The 18,347-nt window shown below is 40.8% G+C and overlaps 1 protein-coding gene across 3 annotated transcripts in view; it reads right to left on the reverse strand.

The window, feature by feature from the left end:
• Positions 1-3,606: 3,606 nt before the first annotated feature.
• The window catches only part of DAPL1 (death associated protein like 1), a 29,137-nt gene continuing 14,396 nt past the window's right edge, over positions 3,607-18,347 (reverse strand). Inside the window, exons 4-6 of one of the 3 annotated variants that reach the window (XR_002826174.1) lie at positions 15,448-15,477; positions 12,088-12,302; positions 3,607-3,700 (exon numbers count right to left, since the gene is read on the reverse strand). Coding sequence is in view for 2 of the 3 variants with exons in the window: in XM_023743793.1 (XP_023599561.1) it covers positions 12,186-12,302; positions 15,448-15,477 (147 nt within the window). In the remaining variant the exon portion in view is untranslated. Of the gene's footprint in view, positions 3,701-12,061; positions 12,303-15,447; positions 15,478-18,347 lie in introns of those variants that run through there. The other 2 variants (XM_023743793.1, XM_006083239.3) reach the window with 2 other exon arrangements.

An 18,347-nucleotide genomic window follows, 5' to 3' on the forward strand; every position in this document is an offset into this window, starting at 1 on the left:
TTTTTAATTCTTCTTTGATGTCATCGGTAACCAATCAATATTGATAACATGCTATTCAGCTTCCAAGTGTTTGAGTATTTTGGGTTGTTTTTATGTAGTTTATTTCTAACCATTATGCCATCATGGTCTGAGAAGATGCTTTTTATGATCTCAATCTTCTTGAATTTGTGGAGACTTTGCTTGTGACCCAATATGTGCACTGACCACCTCTTGGTCCTTTTCCCTGGCCCGTAGGCTCCCATCGCCCAATGGCGAATGGGGAACCAGAGGTGGGTGGCACCAGGCCAAGGCCCCCGCCCCGCTGGGCGCCCAACACACAGAGGGTGACCCGCCATGGGGCGGGGGGTCGGGGAGGGGGCGGGAACAGCCTACCTCTTGGTCCCTCCCCCCAGCCAGCAGGCTCCGATCGCCTGGGAATCGGAGGTGGGTGGTGGCAGGGGGCGGTGCCAGCTGCCAGCAGCCGCGGAAGATGGCACTGATCGCATCACAGGCCAGGCCTAGGGACCGTATCCACACACAAATTTTGTGCACCGGGCCTCTAGTAGGTTATAATGGAGCTGAAAATTTTCTATTGCCTAGTGACATCGTGGCCATCATAACCTCGTAGCACAACGCATTGCTCCCATGTTTGTGGTGATGCTGGTGTAAACAAACCTGTGTTGCCTGCTGTATAAGAGTATAGCACACACAACTATGTACAATATGTAATACTTGATAATGATAATAAACAACTATGTTACTGGGTTATGTATTTACTACATTATACTTTTTATCATTATTTTAGAGTGTATTCTTTTTACTTATTAAAAAAATAGTTTTCTGTAAAAGAGTATCCCATGTTACGTTGGCAGCAGCCTTATGCATCTCTTCTTTACTGTGTCTCCTGATTGCATGGTCTTCTCTTGTGCTTGACTTTATTGTTTATAAATTTATTGTAGCCTAAGTGTGCATTGTTTATAAAGTCTATAGTTGTGCACAGTAATTCCACAGGCCAGCAATATTCAACCTTTTTCATCTCATGGCACATATATACTAATTCTGGGGCACACTAAAAATATGTATTTTTCCCATCTGACAAAAAAATAGGCATAATTTTGATTCATTCACACTGGATGGCTATTGTTGTGTTCAGCTGTTGTCATTTTTTTATTTGATAATCTAAGGAAAAGAGTTCAGTGCCCCTTGACTAAACAGTCATGTATGTTTTAGCAATTCTTGCAGCACACTAGTTGAAAATCACTGCCCTAGGCCTTCACATTCACTCACCACTCACTGACTCACCCAGACCAATTTCTAGTCCTGTAGGTTCCATTCATGGCAAGTGCCCTATACAGGTGTACCTTTTTTATCTTTTTTAAAAAATATATTTTTCTTTATTGATTTCAGAGAAGAAGGAAAAGAGAGAGAGATAGAGTGTGAAACATCATTGATGAGAGAGAATCATTGATCGGCTGCCTCCTGCATGCCCCCTACTGGGGATCCAGCCTGCAACCCAGGCATGTGCCCTGATCAGGAATTGAACCATGACCTCCTGGTTCATAGGTTGACATTCAACCACTGAACCACACCTGCTGGGCCCATTTTTATCTTTTACTAGTATACCATATTTTTATTGTACCTTTTCAATGATTAGATATGTTTAAATATATGAATACGTATATTGTGTTAAAATTACCTACAGTATTTAATATAGTAACTTGTTGTACAGGCTTGTAGCCTAGGAGCAACAGGCTACACCATACAGCCTGGGTGTGTAGTAGGCTACACCATCTAGGTGTGTGTAGGTGCACTCTATGATGTTCGCACCACAAAATTGCCTAAGGACACATTTCTGAGAACATGTCCCTGTTGTTAAGTGGCCCATGGCTGCACTTGTAAGCATCTTGAGGCCAGGACCAATTTTTAAAAAATTTAATTTAATTAAAAAAAATTTTCAGGACCAATTTCTTATCCATCTTTAAAAGCTCAGTGGTTTGTATAAGGCCAAGTGTCTGTTGAAATGAATTGAATTGCACTGCAGGCAGAAAAGAAGTATTTCATTTGGTCATAATATTTCAAAAATTTAGGAGCTTTTTTTTTTTTTTCCCAAACGTAATCCCCCTGACAGTTCTGTGCTGCAGCCATGTAGAGTAAAGAGCAGGAACAAAAACAAATATAGTCTGAAAACTCCCAGAATGAGGCATTTAAAAGGGAACCATGAAAATGTCAGTAACTCTGTGGTCAGTGTTCTTTCAAGAAAATATTTGAGGTTTTATTGTTCCTTGATGTTCAAAACTGGTCAGAATATGGAAGAAAGTGTCTAAGCATTTTGAATTTGACCTCTGACATCCTTAAAAGTTGACTTTTCTAGTTATTTGTAAAGTGTAAATTCAAAGCACATTTAATTTAATACCTGGCCAAGCAGTAGGGTTGGGCGCACATTCTGTATACCTAAAGGAAGTGGTTATTCTATCCATTTCTTTACAAATAGAGAGAGCATCCTACAGTGATATCAGAATGGAGAGATCTACATGACACACTGCTGTGTGACCAAAGCAAATCAGAGGTTGGTGTGCACAGCACACCCCATATAGTGTGAGGAAGGGGGGATAATATAGACTCCTATTTGCATGCACAATCACTGGAAAGGTAAATCAGAAACTCATAAATGTGGTTACCTGCAGGGTGTGAGAGATAACTGAATTGTTGGGAAAGGGGCAGAGTGACAGTTCTCAGTATCTGCCTTTTTATAGTGCTCAGATTTTTCAATCATATTAATATATAATCAATTTAAAGTAATTATGGAAAAATAAAGTAATATCAGATGTGAGCCAGTTATATTCTGGATGTGTTAACATTTGAGAAGCAACAGTGTATTCTTAGTCTCTGGCCTAGAGTCTTTTTTATTTTTAACCCTTGATTTAGAAATGATTTAAAACTTTTAAAAATTATAAAAATAAAAATAGCACAAGAAGTTTTTCATGCCCTTCATCAGATTAATCTATAGTTAACCTTTTATTCTATATGAACTCGCCATCTCTATCTATCTATCTATCTATCTATCTATCTATCTATCTATCTATCTAATCTATCTCTAATTTTGTTTCTGAACCATCTGAGGTTCATGACCCTCTACGTCTAAATATTTCAGTATATATTTCCTAAGAGTATAACCATAGTACAGTATCAAGTTCATTTCCTAAAAATATAACCATAGTACTGTATCAAGTTTGTTGTGATTTTATGGCGATATGATATGAACTAGAAAGTCTTCTTATGGAAACAAATGTTTCCTAAACATAAGACCCATCTTAACTTTTATATTGTGCAAAATGGTCATTGGACAATCTACCGTTATAGGTGAGGAAGGCAAATCAATGTGTCAATGTGGAGCTCACCAAAGACTCCAAATAGTGTTCATCAGTCAGTTTCAGAAGATTTTTTTTTCTTCTTCCCTTTGGTAGAAATCAAGCCATTCATTTCTAAACGCCTGTCACTTCCCCAAAGTCCTAAATAAAACAGTTGTACTTGCTCCCATTATAGTTCAGTAATGGACTTGGAAAAAGGAAGATTCTTCAATGACATTTTGTCTAAAGTAATTTAAAAAATATAAACGGCACCTGGTTTCATATCTATTTGTTTGTTTCCATCGGCAACAGTGGTAAGGTGGTCAGGTTACAGACCTTTCTCTTTTGTTCCTGACTCCAAGCTGAGCCTGCTCCTGTTGGAGAAAGAGAAATATGGATGTGGGGTAAGCCTGAGAGGTCTAAGGGAAGAAAGGGGGCTGGCCTTGCACCCCACACTCCTCAGCATGGCTTTGTCAAAGACCTACAGTCTCACACAGCTACTTCAACCTACTTGGATATATCAATTTAAAGCCCAAGATCTAGGTAATTAAAATAAAATATTTCAAAAGCATTCCAGAAACACCTTAATTACTCTGAAAAGAAACCCATATACTTTAGCTGCCACACCCAAGTCTCTCCTTCCCACCCCAGCCCTAGGCAATCTCCAATCTATCTTCTGTGTCCAGATTTGCCTATTTTGGACATTTCATATAAATGGTCCTTTGCAACTGGCTTCTTTCACTTAATGTTTTCAAGATTCATCCATGCAGTAAAGCAAGTCACCCTTTATTCATGTGAGTTATGTTCCAAGACCCTATATATAATGTTTTCTCCTATAATACATAGCTCTGATAAAACTTAACTTATAAATTAGGCACAGTAAGAGATTAACAACAATAGCTTACAATAAAATGGAATAATTATAACAATACTAGTGGCCTAGTGCACGAAATTTGTGCACATTAAAAGGGAATTAGAGGAAATATTTTAATATTGCTATTTGCCCTTTCTCTATAATAGAAGTGTCAGAGATGAAAGAAAATTAGTAAAATGTATACGAAAATCTCCCTCCAGTCAGAGTCTGGGGCACGCCATGGGACCCAGAGTCAAGTCCCCACCCACCCGCATGCGCTTCAAAATCGCACAAGACCCAGACCCGGCTGGCCCCAACCCCATTGGGTGAGACCCAGACCCAGCCGGCCCCACCCCCATCAAGCCCTGCCGAGCAGGGGCACAGCCTCAGGTCCCCCGGCCCAGTGTTGGGCAGGGGGTGAAGCCTCAGGTCCCCTGTCAAGCCCCACCGGGCAGGGGGTGCAACCTCAGGTCCCCCGGCCTGGTGCCAAGGTGGGGGTTGCAGCCTGAGGTTCTCAGGCCTGGCACTGGGGTAGGGGGCACAGCCTGAGGTCCTCTGTCAAGTCCCGCTGGGCGGGGGCCACAGCCTGAGTCCCCCGCCCCAGCCAGGCATCACGCAGCCTCAGGTACCTGCTGATTGGTCATTATGGTGTCACGGCATGATGACCATTTGTATATTAGCCTTTTATTATTATGATACTGTGATAAAACTTATGTGAAAATGGCATTAAATAAAATAAGGATTACTCGAACAATACTATTACAGTGGATCTGATAACTGGGAGGCCTACTATATGGCTAATGGGAAGGGACTATATACAGTGTGGATACATTGGATAAAGAGATGATTCACGTCCTAGGTTGGATGAAGTGAGATAGAAAGGTTTCATCATGTTGCTCAGAACAGCAATGTAAAACTTATGATATATTTCTGAAGTTTTCCATTTAATATTTTGGACTGTGGTTGACTGTAGGTAACTGAAACTGTGAAAAGTGGGACTGCAGATAATGGGGGCTACTGTACTTCATTTGCTGAATAATATCTTGGCATTCAAGATATTCATGACTAGGGAAAGATTGCCATGTCAAATGAAAAGCATAAAGGCAGGCCCTGGGACATGGGTGCTTTGGGTTTTAACCCCTTTGAACAACCCATTCAGCATCTGTAAAATGGGTTGTTATAGATTTTAGAGATGTCATATAATGGAAAGTCCCTGATACACAGTATATTCTCAATAAATGACAGCTACTATTCTATCCTCTCTGAACCTTGAAGAAAAAATAATCCTATAGGCCTACCCTCTTTATTTGTCTAGAGGCCGGGTGCATGAAATTTGTGCACAGTTAGGGTCCCTAGGCCTGGCCAGCAATCAGGGCCGATTAGGGCCTTCTAGCTGCCAGCCAGGGCCTTCCTTCCTTCCTTGCCGCCTTCTGGTGGTCAGTGCACTTCATAGCAAGCAATTGAACTCCCAGTCTCCCGGTCGAACTCCCGAGGGGACCCTTTGCATATTAGCAATATATATATAGATACCATCCATATAATTGGATTTTCCTGTTTTGTTTTGAATAATCTTATATTTTATCAGTAACTGCCAGAGTGCTACCACCTGCAGAAACCAAAGCTGAGCTCCGCCTGAAGTAAGCCATTCCCTTTTCTTCTCTGTCTCCCACTTCCAGCTGGATTCTCCTTGTTGTTAACTTCTTCCCCTACCTCCCCCCCCCAACCCCCGCCACATACACATGCTGCAAGCCCTACTCTTACACCCCTCAGGTCATCAGGAACTTAAGATCCTTGTGCAGACCCAAGGTGAAAACTCACCTTATATAAAATGGTGGTCATGGTCAAATTCAACCCATATCCTGAAATTGTTTGGTCTGCACAGTGCACAGTAAAAAAAAAAAAAAAAAAGTTGAACCAATATATAAAACCCAGGAGATTTCACACAAAACTACATTTCAGATGGCTTTTGAAAAAAAATCAGATGCTGTGCCAGTATTGGACCTTCCTTTGGGCACGATAAAAATAGACTGATATTTCCTACCCCAGCGTCTCCCTTTGGTGTGTTTCAGGGCTACAGTGGAGGGAGCTCCCATTGTCATTTATCCCTGCTAAGCCCCTGGCAGGTCTTGTGATTTCACAACATTCCAACTTTTTTTTTGCTTTGTTGAGTATTCTGTTGTCTCCCACTCCATGCTTATATAGTTCTCGACATCTACCCTCTTTCCTTTAAAAAATGTTATCACAAGCTCCTTTCTCATTGCACAGGTCTCTCACCTTTGTCTGAAGTGCCTGCCGTCGAAAACAGCGGTTTGCTCAGTTCTTAAAAGCCTGATAGAACTAAGCGGCACGTCTGTCAGACCTGCAGTGCCTCCTCGCTTCAAAGCCTGGCTCACTTTGAACCCCTTGACCCAGGATGTCTGCTGTCAGATCGGCTGTTTCTTCTTCAGCCCACAGCCATGCTCATTGCTTCATCTTTCCTTGCACTTGATACGTTTGGTTAAACCCTTCCATTGTCTCTAGGCTCTTTTTTCCTGCCCTGTTCTGCCCATTTTAATGTTGCAACAATCCTCTCTCTTCTCGCAGACCTTAGATTTCTGACGGGTGTGTTTTTATTCTTGCGTGACCTTTTTCTGCTCTCACCGCCTCTCTTTCTATTTCATCTGTTCTTGATTTTGCTATTTCTGCCCCGGTGTGTTCACCTTGGTTTTCTCCGTCTGTGCTCTCCCTTAAATGCTTCTATGGCAATATCTATTTTATTTTTGAAAGTCTTTGGCCGTATTTCTTTGGAAAGCTGTCTTTGTGTCATTTTAAAACGTGTTTTATTATGCTAAAATCTTTAGGGCGCACAACGTCTGTTCTTCACTTCTTTACCCACTTCCCTATGTCTTAAGAAATCAATTTCAATCTCTACCATTGCATAAATAGAAATGATAAAACCTTTCATTTTACATTTTATGACCTCTAGCATTTTTGCTAATGATGTTCTTAATCCGACTATATTCAAATGGCTAGCGTCGGCAGCTGAATAAATCCCTATCTCCAGTCTAATGATTCTTAAACTAATAATTGATAGACACTTTAGAAACATAAATAAAAAGACCCTTCTGCACCCAAACTGTTGACCTAAATTATTTTACTCATAATTAAGTTGTTGTTTTAATATAGATATGGCTTTGTATAACTTGGGCAAGTTCTTGACTTTAGCAAGCCTATGATGACTCGATTATCTCGCATTGTGTATTCTTTTGAAACTATCCTGCAACGTTTTTTCATGAAGAACATTTGTGTGTCGAGTCTTCCTCTTCTCTTTTCTCACAGCTCTCTGATAATTTCATGATTGATGCCAGTGGGGTTGGAAACACCAGTGCAAACGTGGGCCTGAGGTCCTGTGGCATGCCTGCTCATCAGACAGGCATACAAGTCACTCAAAATATGCCTTTGCAATTATTTAGGCTGATTTGGAAAGCCTGTGTAGAAAAATCCACATCTCCATTACCACATCTTACATCTGATAATGAATACTTCACTGCAGAGGTCCCCTTTGGTTTATCCACTGCTCTTGCTGCTTTCCCAAGGTGCACTTGACATCTTCCCTAGCCTCATGCCTTTGGCTGTACACAGGGAGACATCCTTTGAGCATTTTCCTTTTTTTTTAGTTTTCATTTTTCTTTTGAGAATTTATATCTATACCAACCTCGTTCACTTTCATGATTTTTCAAACTTCCATATTGTCTCTTTTAAGCAAAAATCTGAAAATCTGAACTTGAATGATTCTTCCTGTATTGAGGAATTTGATTAATCCCAACCCAGTCCTTTCATACCCAGGTTTCTCTCTTCAAATTTAGCCCTATCTCTTAAGTGAAAACTACATCCAGATGCTCTCATTTTGGAGATTTCTAAGATCTAGCTTTAGCCTGTGTTCTCATGGGGTAATAGAGACAGCTCTAGATTTGGGATTAAAAGATTACTGGGGATGTCCAGCTGGTGTGGCTCAGTGGTTGAGCATCAACCCAAGAACCAGGAGGTTACAGTTCGATTCCCCATCAGGGTACATGTCCAAGTTACTTACAGGCTTGATCCCAGTAGGGGAATGTGCAGGAGACAGCCTATCGATGATTCTCTCTCATCATATCTCTCTCTCCCTCTCTGAAATCCATAAAATTTTTTTTTTTAAATTCCCATAGAATTTTCCCCTTTTAATAAGCTGTAAAACCTTGGGAACCTCTTAACTTCTCTGAGGTTCATTTTTCTCATCTGTAAAATGCCATAATGAGAGCTACCACCTTGCATGGTTCTGGTGAAGATTTCATGAAATACTGTATGCAAAAATCATGTTCACAATTCTGTATGTTTAAGTATTTTTAGTTGAAGTTCTGTTCACCTTAATTTTGTGTCTGTGTTTTTCTTTCAGTTCTTCAACATTTCCTATGAAAGTTCTCTTTTAAAAAAAAATATTTTTTTTTATTGATTTTAGAGACGGAGACGGAGAGAGAGATAGAAACATCAACAATGAGAGAGAAGCATTGATTGACTGCCTTCTGCCCACCCCACTCTGGAGATCGAGCTGGCAACCTGGTTATGTGCCCTGACCAGGAATGAACTGTGACTTCCTGGTTCATAGGTCGACACTCAATCACTGAGCCATGCTGGCCAAGCTAAAGTTCTCTTTTTTCCTTTGGCTCCTCATTTTTCTTGGTTTGGGTTCTCTGTCACTTTTCTCTTTTTAATTAATCAACTAATCATTCATGCATACTATCCTATTTGGATGAAAATGTTGACATCCTGACAGCTGAAGTTTGACTTGTTAGATGCAGGGAGACTATTTTGGGGTAAGGTGACTCCCTGAAGATGTGGTTTTCTGGGAGTCAAGACAACTCCAGAAATACTAATTGTTGATTTGGAATTGAACAGATATTAGGAGGAAGAGGAGTGGAGAAAAGTGAGAAGGGGAGAGTGGGAGGAGGAAGGCATCCAACAAAATGGTGTGAGGAATAGAGTGGTGGCCAGGGATGCACACAATCCTGGTTTGGGGGGAATGGGAAGTAATGGAATAAGGACATACATACAAAAACAAGGATATCTAATATTCTATTGTAAGTTGTAAACTCTCTACTAAAATCTGTGGAGTAGACATTTGGGGAAATCATGGAAAAGGGCTGAATCTTAACTCCAGATCAGGATGGTGGGACACAGGGACAACAATTAATGAACGAATTTGTTGAAAATCAGAGGTGACTATGACAATGTAACCCTCTTGGAGATTCACAGAGATTGTAGGAGCCCTTTGAACATCCACTAGGGGAGGATGGTGGTTTGAGCTTATCTTACCTATTTGAAAGGGATGGTAAATCTAGCTGACATCTAGACATTCAGATTAAAACATAATATGTACCAAATGCCAGCCCTATCCTCCTTGGTCTTGGGTTTCTAAAGAAAACACATCACACAGGAGGAACCTGATAAATGTTTGTTGAATAAATTGAATAAATCAATTTTATTTTTTCCTGCCATTAATTTATCTTTTTGTTCCTATTTTACCCCACTTTTTTTCTGAGTGGTTTCATAACTAACTATTTTTAAATATTCTCTATATCTGTTTTCTCAGCAAAAGCTGGTTTTCTCTAACGTATTCTTCCTGTACCTCTTGTTTCCTTCCAATAACTTTTTCTTTCATTCAACCTGAAAGCCATCTTTATTTTCTAGCTCCCCTGCTTTCTCAAATTTCCCAGTAGTCATTTCTGTGGGTGTTACTGGCTCAGTTGTGTGTGTGTGTGTGTGTGTGTGTGTGTGTGTGTGTGTGTGAGAGAGAGAGAGAGAGAGAGAGAGAGAGAGAGAGAGAGAGAGGAGAGAGTGGGTTGTGTTGTTTTGTTTTCTGGCTCTTGTGGCTAGCATAGCAATGCCAGTCTCCCTTTTATGGTGAAAGATTCTTGGACGGTTTACATAAGTACTCCCTTTTTCTCCACAATATTTATAAAATTCAGTTTAGAGAGAGAGAAAGAGACTGAAAGATAGAGATAGAATGTGCACACAGAAGTGCTTATCTCTTGGAGCTCTCCTACTGAAGTGTTTCTATGATGTTTGGTATTTGCTCTCAAGTAATCCAGATGGGAGAGGAACAAGAAAGAGGAAGTGGGAGGGTAGACACCATAGATATAACAAGATTGTCCACATTCTTGAAGCTCTGTGATGGGCACCTCAATGTTCAGTATACTTTTCAGTCAACTGTTGTGTATGTTTTAAAATTTCCATTAAAAGCTTAATTAAAATATGTTTATTAAGAGCTGCATGTGGGTTATTGATTGCTATAGCCAACACTTTTTTTCCTATTCTAGGCTCAGCTTATACTATCTCTCATAGTTCTACTACTATAGTTCTGTCAGCTTGTAGAGCAGCCATCCTGGTACCACCTTGCTCTCACTACTCTTTAAATGGCTTATTGCAAACCCCAGTAAGCCATTTAAAGAGTAGTCTTCTTCTTGTCTTCTCAGTATGCCACTGGCAGGTTAAACTGGAGGTCAGATGTTGTTATGCTTGTTTGACAAGGGTGAGAAAGGTTGAGTGGCTTGCTTAAGGTTGACAACCTAGGAGGGGGCAGAAGCTGAACCCCAGTCTCCTAATCTCAGTTCAGTGGTCCAGCAAGCATCCACCTCAGGCTTATACTTTGCTACTGTGGGGAAGTGGTGGCTGACTTTGAACTTCTTTGCATTTACTGGTATTTGCCTTGCAACACTTACTATTCTGGAATATTCCTGACCACAGACCCAGAAGACTGGGAACTGAGATAAGCAAAAGTGGGAGGTGGTTAGGACTGTCTTATTGATTCATGCTGGCACTGACTGAGGCTTGATATTGTCTCAAACAACTCTCTTACTCCTAAAAAAGATCCAAACAACACAGGGGAGGAGGTGGGGTGCATCATTATGACCACTGGGCCTTAGCCAGGTGCTTTGGATTTCCAGGAATCAGAAACAGGCTTGGCACCAGGTCATACTCCAAGGGTTGTCAACCTGTAAAATAATGGACTAGAGTGCTGACCCTGTCCTTGGGTAAAGAGAAGTGCTGAATCATGGACAGCAGTATTAATTAGAGGTTTAGAATGGTGGGACTGTGAGTGGCAGCTAATCTTTGTAGAAACCCTTGAGGATGCCCTTGGCTATTTGATGTAAATATATGGAGTTCTCTCTCTCTCTCTCTCTCTCTCTCTCTCTCTCTCTCTCTCTCTCTCTGTGTGTGTGTGTGTGTGTGTGTTGTGGAAGTTAGGAGAGCTACAGCAGGTTTTGCTGTGGCAATACTTTCCCTCTTACCCCCACCTCCAATTAAAATCAACTTCTATACCCCAACCACAATACCCTGCAGCATCATAATCCATTTCTTTTTAGAGCATGAACCTTCTGGGAGACCCTGATCAAATCTCCTATTGAAACTATAGTTCAACTTCCCACCCTTGATTGCTTCACAGAAGAGAATACGTTTGTAATAAACTAATTTTTTCATTCCCCCCACCCCCACTAACCCATGTATTTATGTGTGAAACAGAAAGACATTTCACCTCAAGCGAAAACTTGAGCGTCTTGAGACAAACACACGGAGAAGAATAACTCCTGATGTTTGCACAGAATATTGGTCTTCGCAAAGCTCAGTGTACACTTCTTCAGCCTTTGCCTTAGGGAACTCATTGTGGGTGGAACTGCTCAGAGTCAGCATCAAGGATAGGAGAGCTTGTCCAAGGAGGTAGAGTGGAAGAGTCAAGTCTTCTGGATTCTCCACTTACTCATCCGAATTCTTCTGTAACTATCAATGCAATCTTGTCCTGGACCAAAATGAGGCCCAAGAATGCATTGCATTCACAATTTTGAATGCTTTATTATCTAACATCCAAAGAGAAGATACAAAGGCTGTTTTATTTACCAAGCAAGTGCACCAAGCCTAAGGGAAGTTTTGGTCCTTGTGCTAAGCTGTCAGATGTTGGAGACAGTTGGGCAGATGGCTGTGTTTTACGTCCCAGCTTAGCATTTTCGAGGCTGTTGAATAATGTAGATCCTTCTCATTGGAGTGACCTTCTCCAGAGCAGGTCTGGGTTTTTGATGTGCCGTGTGCAATATTGCTGGAAATTTATGGCTGAGCTAAATGTGAGAAGGAAAGAAAAAAATAAGCATATTGGATCTTTTTTACCATGAAGTATTAAAGTAATGGAAAGCAATCCAGTTGGTCATGGAAATTTCACAATTTTGTTTACTTCTTTGATAGTATTGCTTTTTTTCCATACCACTTCCAGCTCTGGGTCCATAGTGTGTTCACTTGGGGTTTCCCTCATTTGTTTATCTCTAATTTGTAAAACTATAACAGATAGTATATTAAAATAATATACATAATACATATGTCTGTGTTTTGAAGTGACATTTTTACAAGTATAAATGGTTCATTATTTCTGCATCAGTCTTCTAATATTAGCAATTATTTTGGCACCAGTATGCATATATGAATCACTATATTCTAAGAAGGCTACGGGAACATTTGAGAAAGTCCTGAAGGGAAAGAACCCCTCAGTTGTCAAAAGATCAGAAATAGAGAACCTCTGTAAGAAGTTAGAAAGTTGGGATTATTTATTAGAATGAAACATGTAAAACTTCTATTTTAATAGGTAAAAAAAATGGTGTAATATTGGCTGTTTCATATGGTTCAATCTAAACAGCCTGAGAAAGAAAAGAAAGCTAAAGAATGACTGACTAGCTTCAGGTACCCAAAGTTCTCATTAGTCACCTCCACAGAAGACATGTATGAGGAAACAGGCTTAAGTAGATTTAAGTTAACACAGACTGAGACTATTTGACAATAAGATAAATTTCATATGGAACTGAAACACCTTATGAAATTTACATCAAGGATGGCTTAAAATCAAAAGGATGCACAATGCTGCAAGGACTTCAGACATAATTTTCCTAGGAGGGGAATTCAAACCCAGTGACCTCTTGGGTCTACTCTGGTTCTTTGTTTTCAAGCCATTGATACAAACATAAAGGCACCTAAGGATACCTTCCCTAGCAAGCAAAAAAAGGGATGCCTCAGCTCACTAGGAATTTAACTTAATCACCATTGAACGGAGATGCCCCTGCCTTGACACTCAAATTAACTAAAAGGGGAGATAAACTGTTCATGACCCCAACATCACATTGTTTATGGTTTGTTTGGACTCTCCTAAGCCGGGAAAACATAGGTGCCTTGAATCTCTTCTCAAATGTCCCTGAGCTCTGGGCACACAGCATTCCCTTTGATGTGAAACTTGACACTAGAAAGTCCTTTATTCTTGGTCTTAAAAAATTAAACACACTGGAGGAATATAACCTGAAGTGTTAACATTGGTTATCTCTGAGGGGTAGAATTATGGGCAATTCCTAGTCTTTTCCTTTATTTTGCCTATCAGTATTTTCCTAATAATTTTCTTTTACAATAATTAAACCCAAGGATGGTTTATGCTGGCATTCTAGCAGAAAGGAAGAAAAATCTTTTTAAAAAAGCACTGAAGAGTTTATTTTGGTCAGACCAATTATCATCAAGCCACATGACATGCATTTTATAGGGTGGTAAAGGCAGAGTGCTTTGTTTTGTTTTTCTTTAAACATTAGAACCAGAAGGAAACTTAAGAGGTCACTGACGTCAGTAATTTTCTTCCAGACTGTGGGTCTTTAGCGTCAACTAAAACAGATGGATTATTTCAGGTTAGCGCTAAATCACATTCAAGAGATTACAGGTAGGAAGAACAACCTGGCAAGTTATTCAAGTCAAATGTAAATGTACGGTAAAGGGGTGGGGGGTGGTGAGAAAGGAAATGAACAAGTAATTATGATATAACAGAAACCTGGGCAATTAGCCAAGGTGAGATGGCCCACGATGACAAGTTGAGACTGAGGAGAGGAAGCCACAATGTTGATTGTTGTTTTTAAGGCGCGAGAGTGATGATGGGTGGAGGTGGGAAAGGGGAGAGTTTGCTGGAACACACTTATTGCTTAAAGTGGCACTAATTCATCTCCAGGGTTATTTCCACAATTTAGGGCTTACATTTTTCTATGTAAAATACACCTAACATAAAATTCTGACCATTTTTAAGTGTATAGTTTAGTAGCACTAAATACATTTACTAGTACATTGTTGTGCAACCGTCACTACATCCATCTCCAGAAATTTTCATTATACCAAACTGAAACTGTGTACTCCTTGAGCAATAAATCCTCCTTCCTTCCTTCCCTAGCTGCTAGCAACCACCACTGTCCATAGTGGATGGGGATGGCACCATTTTCCATTCTTATCGGTAATGCACAGGGTTAGGGGTCACATGTTAACCAAGGCGTTTAACTGAGGTTCTAAAAGCTCTGCTAAGCTGGTCTCGGGAGGGGACTCCCCATGTCAGAATGAGGGAGAGACCGCCTCTGGGGCTCACTGGCCACCTACATCTGGTTTGGGAAAGTTTAGGAGGAAAAAAATCAATAGGATTGAGAAGGAAGTGGAAATTAATTCAAGCAAAGATAATAGTCTTAGCGAAACTGCCCATAATTATTAAATTACAAAAGTACAGGTTTTGGGGGGGGCAGTACAGGCTTTTCTAGCACCTCTTATACAGGGTGGGGCAAAAGTAGGTTCACAGTAGTGAGTACATGAAACAGTTTATTCTTGTATTGTTATTTATTAATTATTGTATTATTTTTCCATACGAACAACTGTAAATCTACTTTTGCCACACCCTGTCAATACAACAAGAGAGTCAAGTTCGCTGTCCCTGAAACCCACCGCTCCATCAGGGACATCCTAATGTAGAAGGACTTGGGGGTTGTGGGTACAGCACCCATAAAGAGTCTTCCGCTAGAATGGAAACTGTAAATAAAACAGTCAACCCTGCAATGTCCTACTTCTGAGGTTTAGGTTCTATATCAGTGGAGATAGAAAGATTTTATTTTCAAGTCTGAACTAGAAATAAGTAGGGATAGCTTCACAGAGTGCAGCCTACAGCTCGCTGTGACTTCAGACTGGCGTCTTCACGTAGGGAAGCTTGGGATTCTTCATCATTCATCTCTGTAAACTGACCGGGTTTGTAGAATGACAGGTGTTTCCTGTCTGATTCATGAGGGTAAGAGAATCTAGGGTAACCCCACAAGAGAGAGAATTCAAGGCTGGCATAGGTGTGAGGACTCTGTCCTGCCGTGGCTCCATCACAGAAGGGCCAACACACTGAACTTAAAAAGCAGATCAGTAGAAACACCCACATTGAGAATTTACCTTCATCTTGGGTAGCTGTGACCTCAGAACCTACATTTTTGGTTTCAGAGAAAAAGCAAAAGAAGTCTGTTAGAAGTCCTTAGGATTGGAGCTGTGAAAGAAATTCCAGATGCAGGGAAATCAGAGGCAGGTTTTGTTTTAGAGCCTGAAGGTAGGTAGTATTGCAGACGGGCCGCTCTTCCATTCATCTTTCCCGGTTGTTAACTTCCAACGTGGCACTTAGATTTCCACACCCCGTTAAGTAAAGTGCTTAAAACAAAACATTCGGTTTGAGTCAATGAAATTCAAGGCTACTCCTACGGCGATGTTCACCCACGGAACAGAGAAGCCTTTCTAGGTCTGCAGATGCCTTTGATCGTCTCCTCTCCCCCAGGACCCCATTGCACATCCATCTCACTCACTTTGGTGTGGATGATGCATCTGGCAACTTGAAAAGTGGCCCCAACTTTAACTGGGCTTCAACATTCCACCCCCTCCACACCATAACGCAACCCTGTTCTGATGTTTTAACTGGATACTTTCATGTTGAGAAGCTTCACAACTAATGCCAAGTTTAACTTCCATAACCATCCAGAGAAGGAATATACTTGGCAGTACCATTCTCTCTCAATCCCTGCCTTTAAAAAAAAATTAAGTAAATGAGCAAACATAAATCTCAGAGCAGCTATGGGACTTCTAAAAGGTTAAACAAGCTCTAAGGAGTAGGTGGAATTTGGTCTAAGACCAGGTCTCCCTGCTTTTTAGCCTAGAGTTTTCAAGCTTACATAACTCCTTCTTCTGCCAGGAATACCATGTTATGTGGTCTGTCACTGGGCAACAGGAATTCGGTTATTATCCAGGGCTGGAGAGGTGGGGAGGGATGGGGAGAGGTAGTGGGGACAGAGGTCTGTGTGAAGGGAGGAGTGGGGAAGATAGTGGGAGGGGAAATTCCACTTAGATTTGTACAGTTTTTCAATCTCCCAAATCTTAAACCCTCGGCTGGTTTTGAAGTAGGGATCCTGAGATAAATAGCTTATGGAAAGAAATGTCCTGCCATGATTGAGTGGTTGTTGAGATCCTATGAGTCAGGCTGTACTTTTACAGGCTTAGACTCTAAGTTCTTAAACTGATCTGAGAATTAACATGAGTTCTTGGAACTAGACAGAATTGTAGCGGAGGGCATGAATGAATGTAAATAAATGCAGGTATTTCTTCTGACCAATTGCATATTGTTAGGACTTTGCGACAATATATTTTGCAGAAGGGATCATTGTAATACAGGTGAAAATTTATCAGCATATGCCAATATCTTTATCTCTATGATTTTATGTCTTACAATTTTTTGGTATAAGGCATATAGTTTATACATATTTATTTTTAAAAAATTAAGGTATAGCCCTGGCCGGTGTAACTCAGTAGTTAGAATGTTGGCCAATGCACTGAAGGGTCATGGGTTTGATTTCCGGTCAAGGGCACTTATCTGGGTTTCATGTTCGATCCCCAACCCTGGACAGGGCATGTGTGGGATGCAACCAATCAATGTGTCTCTTTCACATCAATGTTTTTCTCTCTCTCTTTCTCTCTCCCCCCTCATTCCCTCTCTCCTTCCCACTCTCTCTAAAAATCAATGGAAAAATATCCTCATGTGAGGACTAACAAAAAAAATCAAGGTAGAATTTTTCTATAATAAAATATACTCCTTTTCAGTGCACAGTTTTATAAGTACATACAGTCTGTGACTATCATCACACTCAAAATATAGAACCATTCCATCACTCCCTCACCTCAAAAAAACTCCCTCCTATCTCTTTGTGGTCAACCCCTCCTCTCAACGAAGCTACTGACAACCACTGATTGCAGCAGATCTATCTTTTAAAAGGCATTGGTCTTTTTACCCCAGTTGACCTTTATTATGAAATCCTATTACACGTCAGGTTGAATTATGGATTCAGGGAGGATTTTTCTTAGCTGTAAGGAAATATGTGGATCCCACTAACTCCCATATTCAAGACAGTCACTATGGCAATCTTGGGACTTGATTTTCTGGCCTCTTATCCTTTGCCCAGGAATCCAAGTGGCGCCCTGTAGGATAGCTGCCTGGGACTAGAAGCTAATACTGAGGGCTGGGTGTGTTTGGCTCTGTGCTCAGTACTTTGCACGGGTTATATAACGTTCTTGTGTTCTCACAATATCACTTTGACGTGGATACTATTACTCACATTCCCATTTACAGATGAGGAAACAGAGGCACAGAGAGTGAAGAAACTTGCCCAAGGACACACAGCTAGTGAGTGACAGAGCTGGCATAAGACCCAGGCATCTGATGTCTGATGCCAGAGCCTGTTTTAGCCAGTAATCTATACAGTGTTGACCACATTCCCACCCCAGTAAACACTGAGCTACGTGTTAAAGTTTTTCTTTTTACATGGATAGTTGCTGTTAAACATATTTCTAACAGTACACCATCTCACTATTGTCTTATTTTTCCGAACACAATGATCACTGTTGTTGTCACTTGACTCTCCTTTTTATCTTTGGAATAGAGAATTGGTATTTTAACTGAAGAACCCTTCTATGTCACAAACATATGCATATAGGTCTATAAAAAAAACCCAATATGGACCCTTGCATCATACTTACACACAGCGTAAACCTTTACTGACCATGGTCCTTAAACATTTCATTTTGGGTCAACATATATTCTCGAGGAACGTGCCATCCGGTTTCACCAACAACTGTGGCATCCTCTTGCCCCCGAGGAAGAGGCGTTTAGTGGGCAGGGGCAAGGGAAGGCGAGACCAGGAGCGGGTAGCTGGTGTTGCCCTGGCAGGGCATCCTCCACCCCTGCCCTTCCTGTAAAGCCAGCAAGGCAAAGAGGCACTTGTGACCTCACCTCAAATCTATGTTATGGGAGAACCAAG

The sequence above is a fragment of the Myotis lucifugus genome, unplaced genomic scaffold (assembly GCF_000147115.1).
Source record: "Myotis lucifugus unplaced genomic scaffold, Myoluc2.0 scaffold_5, whole genome shotgun sequence".
Taxonomy (NCBI): domain Eukaryota; kingdom Metazoa; phylum Chordata; class Mammalia; order Chiroptera; family Vespertilionidae; genus Myotis; species Myotis lucifugus.